This window comes from Sapajus apella, unplaced genomic scaffold, assembly GCF_009761245.1.
Source record: "Sapajus apella isolate SASKATOON/1434 unplaced genomic scaffold, GSC_monkey_1.0 scaffold114, whole genome shotgun sequence".
NCBI lineage: Eukaryota > Metazoa > Chordata > Mammalia > Primates > Cebidae > Sapajus > Sapajus apella.
The window spans coordinates 4,690,176-4,696,359 of NW_022437054.1; the positions used below are offsets into that span (position 1 = coordinate 4,690,176).

The window sequence follows — 6,184 nt, forward strand, 5'->3', positions numbered from 1 at the left end:
CATAAAGGTCTCCATCTTTGTCTTCAGTGGTGTGGGCGGAGGAAGCAGAGGGGTTGGCCTTGTTGTCTCAGGGTGGCAAAGGTGGAAGAAAATTTGAGTGTATGTGACCCTCAGACTGTGTCGTTCAAGGGTCAGCTGTATATGTAAAGAAATGTTTGTTTATTTGGGTATTATATCATTGTTTTTGCAAACTGTCAGCTTTGTAGTCAGGCTACTTGTGCATATTTTTAGTATTCATTCGAAGTAGTTAAATAATTATTCTGTCAATCATTTGAGACCAAATTATTGGTTTTTAAATGACAGCCATTTGCTTTCAGAAATGAGTTACTAAGGATTGAATTGAGAATTGGAATTAAGAATCTGCAGTCTGGCTGGGTACAGTGGCTCACGCCTGTAATCCCAGCACTTTGGGAGGCCAAGGCGGGCAGATCACGAGGTCAGGAGTTTGAGACTAGCCTGAGCAACATGTTGAAACCCCATCTTTACTAAAAATACAAGAATTAGCCTCGTGTGGTGGTGCGTGCCTGTAATCCCAGCTACTCGGGAGGCTAAGGCAGGAGAATTGCTTGAATCTGGGAGGTGGAGGCTGCAGTGAGCCGAGATCGTGCCACTGCACTCCGGGAAAAGAAAAGAATCTGCAGTCTTCAGAGTGAGATGCTATCTCAAAAAAAAAAAAAGAGAGCGAGAGAGAAAAAAGAATCTGCAGTCTTCAGTGGACATATCAACTGGCACACAATCCTAGGAGTTTTCACATTGCCTCATAGACATGACCACTAGGGATCCTAAATTAATAACTTTAGTTAGAAAAACCCTAAACTAAGACTGGGCACTGCGGCTCATGCCAGTAATCCCCGCACCTTAGGAGGTCGAGGTGGGCAGATCACGAGGTCAGGAGATCAAGACCAGCCAGGCCAACGTAATGAATCTTCATCTTTACTGAAAATACTAAAAATTAGCCAGGCATGGCGGCAGGCAACTCAGAAGACTGAGGGAGGAGAATCTCTTGAACCTGGGAGGCAGAGGTTGCAATGAGCCAAGATCACACTACTACATTCCAGCCCAGGCGATAGTGTGAGACTCCATCTCAAAAGAAAGAAAAACCCTAAAGTAAGGCTTAGTTTCACCCTACGAACAGTAAAGTGGAATCTGGCATTGTCTGCACCCTAATTGAATTGCAGAGCCACTCAGTAAATTGCCCACATGATGATAATTCAGATTTTTTATTCTGGTAAAATATACGTAACATAAAATTTAACCTTTTAATTATTTTTGAGTGTATGATTTATTGGCATTAAGTATATTCACAGCTCTGTGCAACCATCACCACTCTTTATTTCCAAATGTTTTAATCATCCCAAACCCATTAAACAAATTCCCCATTCCCCTTTCCAGCGCCTGCTCACCTCTCTTCTGCTTCCTATCTCTGTGAGTTTGGCTGTCTATGCTCAGGAATTCTTTTTTTTTAAGACAGGATTTTGCTGTGTATCTCAGGCTGTATTGCAATGGTGCAATCTGGGCTTACTGCAATCTTTGCCTCCTGGGTTCAAGTAATTCTCATGCCCAGCCTCCCCAGCAGCTGGGATTACAGGTGCCTGCCACGACATTGGCTAATTTTTGTATTTTAATAGAGATGGGGTTTCATCCTGTTGCTCAGGCTGGTCTCGAACTCCTGACCTCAAGCGATCCTCCCACCTTGGTCTCCCAAAGTGTTGGGATTACAGGCATGAGCCACTGTGCCCGGCCTCGGCACTTCTTGTAAGTGGAATCATGCGGTATTTGTCTTTTTGTGTCTAGTTTATTTCGCTTATCGTAAAGTCCTCAGGGTTCACGCATGTTGTAGCTTCCTTTCTAAGGTGGAATAATATTCCACTATATGAGTCTCTGCTTCGGTTCTTTTGGATATAAACCAGAAAGTAGGATTGCTGGATTATATGGTCGTTCCGTGTTTAACTTTCTGAGGAACTGCCAAACTGTTTGCCATAGTGGCTGCACCATTTGACATTCCTACCAACAGTGGCCGAGTGTTCCGGTTTCCCTAAATCCTCAATAAGTATTTTCCTGTTTGTGTTTTTTTAAATAGTAGCCATCCTAGGAGATGTGAGGTGGTATCTCATTGTGGTTTTGAGTTGTATTTCCCTTGTGATTAATCATATTGAGCATATTTTCATGTCCTTACTGGTCATTTGTATTTCTTTGGAAATACCTCTTCAAGTTAATTACTCTTTTAAAATCAAGTTACATGGTTTTGTTATTGTGTTGAGTTGTAGGAGTTCTGTATTTACTCTGGATACTAACCCCATTTCAGATACATGCTTTGAAACCTGTTCTCCCATTTTGTGGGTTGCCTTTTCACTGTCTATAATGACCTTTGATGCACAAAAGTTTTAAATTTTTATGAAGTCCAGTTTATTTTTTCTTTTATTCCCTGTGCTTTTGGTGGCATGTTCAAGAAATCAGTGCCAAACCCAATGTCATGAAGATTTCACTCTGTGTTTTCTTCTAGGAGCGCTACAGTTTTCAACAACTACTTAGGGGCCGGGCACAGTGGCTCACACCTGTAATCCCAGCACTTTGGGAGGCCTAGGTGAGCAGATCACAAGGTCAGGAGTTCGAGACCAGCCTGGCCAACATAGTGAAACCCCATCTCTACTAAAAATACAAAAAATTAGCCAGGCATGGTGGCAGATGTCTATAATCCCAGCTACTCTAGAAACTGAGGCAGGAGAATCGTTTGAACCCTGGAGGCAGAGTTTGCAGTGAGCTGGGATCATGCCACTGCACTCTAGCCTGGGCGACAGAGCGAGACTCCATCTCAAAAAAAAAAAAAAAAAGAAAGAAAGAAAACAACTACTTAGGTTCAAACCAAGCCTCCCACCCACACATACAGACAATCTACTGCTATGCGTTATCTACTGTCCCATCACCCCAGCTGGTAGCCAGTCAGGTTGGCCTTGTTTCCTCCTGATTCTAAGTGTAAACAGTAGAGAAGTCCCCTAGGATTTGTCTTCACAGTAGACACAGCTCTACAACAAGTGCTTTTTTTCTTTTTTTGAGACAGTGTTGCTCTGTTGCCAGGCTGGAGTGCAGTGGCGTGATCTCAGCTCACTGCAACCTGTGCCTCCCGGATTCAAGCGATCTCCTGCCTCAGCCTCCTGAGTAGCTGGACTACAGGTGCACACCACCACGCCCAGCTAGTTTTTGTATTTTAATAGAGATGGGGGTTTCACCATGTTGGCCAGGATGGTCTTGATGTCTTGACCTCATGATCTGCCTGCCTCGGCCTTCTAAAGTGCTGGGATTACTGGCGTGAGCCACCGTGCCTGGCCGACAAGTACATTTACTAAATGTCCAGATGGACAGATGGATGGTTTGTGCAGTTGAGCACATAAGATCACATGGGGTCAGTCAGCTTTATTCTTCTCTATGAGATTTCTTTTTCTTTTTTTTTTTCCCCAAAACCCCAATGGGCCATTTTTTGACCACAATAAGTATTTGAATGACGGCCATAATGGTTTGACAGAAATCCATTGCCATAAAGAAATAACTCATAGATCATCATTCTCTTCATATTTGTGGAAAGCACAAAATTCTTTGGCTAAACAGTATTTCCAACAGAAGACAATCTGTATCTTTTCGTCTGTGTTTTACTGGTCATCCCAGCCTCAGGTTGTGAGCCACCCACTATAATGACTCTGACTTTTTAAGACTGCTGAGATCAACAACTGCTGCTTCTGTGTATATTCTAACTCCTCTCCTGTTGTGAAACTAAACTTATTTGAAAGTCACATCATCACATTCTGTCCCAGAACTGCCTGGGATGTGAGGAGAAGCTAACATGTTGGTTCTGTTGGTTCCTCAGGTGATAAACTGGGAGAACACACTCCACATTCCAGCCCAGGTAAAGCTGAGCCCTGAGGCCAGGGACCTCATCACCAAGCTGTGCTGCGCTGCAGACCACCGCCTGGGGCGGAATGGGGCCGATGACCTGAAGGCCCACCCCTTCTTCAGCACTGTCGACTTCTCCAGTGACATCCGGAAGCAGCCAGCCCCCTACGTTCCCACCATCAGCCACCCCATGGACACCTCGAATTTCGACCCCGTAGATGAAGAGAGCCCTTGGAATGATGCCAGCGAAGGTAGCGCCAAGGCCTGGGACACACTCACCTCCCCCAGTAACAAGCACCCTGAGCACGCATTTTATGAGTTCACCTTCCGAAGGTTCTTTGATGACAATGGCTACCCCTTTCGATGCCCAAAGCCTTCAGGGGCAGAAGCTTCGCAGTCTGAGAACTCAAATTTAGAAACCTCTGATCTGGTGGATCAGACTGAAGGCTGCCAGCCCGTGTACGTGTAGACGGGGGCCGGGCACCCCCACCGCTCACCGCCTCCCAGGTCAGGGTCCTGGAGCCGGTGCCCTAACTGGCCGACAGGGAAGCCGAGGGCCGCTTTGTTTTAAATTAGTCCACTGATTACTTCACTTGAAATTCTGGTCTTCACCAAGAAAACCCAAACAACAAGACACTTTTGAAAACAGGACTCGGCATTGCTTTCGATTGGCTTGTCAGGACCTTCACTGCATTAAAACAATATTTTTAAAAATGTAGTACAGTTAGAAAGAGCACTTATTTTGTTTATATCCATTTTTTTCTTACTAAATTATAGGGATTAACTTTGACAAATCATGCTGCTGTTATTTTCTACATTTGTATTTTATCCATAGCACTTATTCACATTTAGGAAAAGACATAAAACTGAAGAACATTTGATAAGAAATCTCTGTGCAATAATGTAAAAAAAAAAAAGATAACACTCTTGCTCGATGTCACGGAGACCATTTTATCCACACAATGGTTTTTGTTTTGTATTTTTTCCCACATTTCAAAATTGTGATATAATGTTAAAAGCTGCTTTTTTTTTTTTTTTTTTTGGGCTTTTTGCATATTCTAGTATAATAGGAAGTGTGAGCAAGGTGATGATGTGGCTGTGATTTCCGACGTCTGGTGTGTGGAGAGCACTGCATGAGCAGAGTTTTTCTATTATAAAATTACCGTATCTTGCCATTCACAGCAGGTCCTGTGAAGACGTTTTTACCGAGTGTCTTTAAATGAGGTGTTCTAGACAATGTGCTGATAACGTATTGTGCGGGTGACCCCTTTGCTATGATTGTATCTCTTTACTGTTTTGTTAAAGAAATGCAGATGTGTAACTGAGAAGTGATTTGTGTGTGTGTGTCTTGGGTGTGATTGGATGCTTTGGGGGGGAAAAATGCAACATTTGTCATATACTGAACTTATATACATCAAAAGGGATTAATTCAGCTATGCCAAAAAAAAATTGAAATGAATCACTGACACACGTCCATTTCTGTAGTCCGTATGCTCGTTCATTCTTGGTAGGGCTGGTATGCCGTAGCTCCGCCCCTACTACTTACCTTTTGCTGACAGGCTGCCCACACAGAAAGGTTCAGTGAATGTTCTTATTTCTGTTTTCTTCTGTTACCATCAGGAAACTGAGTCATCTAATGATTCTCTCACTTTTTTTTTTTTTTAGTGTGTTTGAAGTGTCAAATCTTACCTTGGTTTAAACAATGCATATTTCTAACCTTTTGTAAAAAAGCAAAGATTCTTCAAAATGACATCAAAATAAAAAAATAAGCCATACATATTTTCTTAGAAGTATAGATGTGTGTGTGTGTACATACATACACAGATAAACACAATATTCCTTATTTCAAATTAGTATGATTCCTATTTAAAGTGATTTATATTTGAATAAAAAGTTCGATTCTTTTTTGCTTTTTAAAAAATCTGATGCATCATAATTTTCATTATATTATTCCACATATTTTTCTTTGAAGTTCTTAGCATAATGTATCCATTACTTAGTATATATTTAGGCAACAGCACTTACAAGTTTATCAGTGTCTGAACTGAAAAAACAAAGATTCCTATGTACTGGTTTACATTTGTATGAGTGGCATACTCTGAAGTCTGCTGTGCCTGTCGTGACTGTCAGTATTCTCGCTATTTTATAGTCGTGCCATGTTGTTACTCACAGCGCTCTGACATACTTTCATGTGGTAGGTTCTTTCTCAGGAACTCCGTTTAACTATTATTTATTGATATATCATTGCCTTTGAAAAGCTTCACCTGGCACAATTTATTATTAAAATTTTGAATCCAAA

At 42.0% G+C, this 6,184-nt stretch overlaps 1 protein-coding gene across 2 annotated transcripts in view; it reads left to right on the forward strand.

Moving 5' to 3' along the window:
- Nucleotides 1-6,184, forward strand: part of LATS2 (large tumor suppressor kinase 2) — a 93,904-nt gene extending 87,720 nt beyond the window's left edge. Inside the window, exon 8 of one of the 2 annotated variants that reach the window (XM_032260117.1) lies at nt 3,860-6,184. In XM_032260117.1, the coding sequence (XP_032116008.1) occupies nt 3,860-4,354 (495 nt within the window). In that variant the 3' untranslated portion in view covers nt 4,355-6,184. The remainder of the gene's footprint in view (nt 1-3,859) is intronic. The other variant, XM_032260118.1, reaches the window with a different exon arrangement.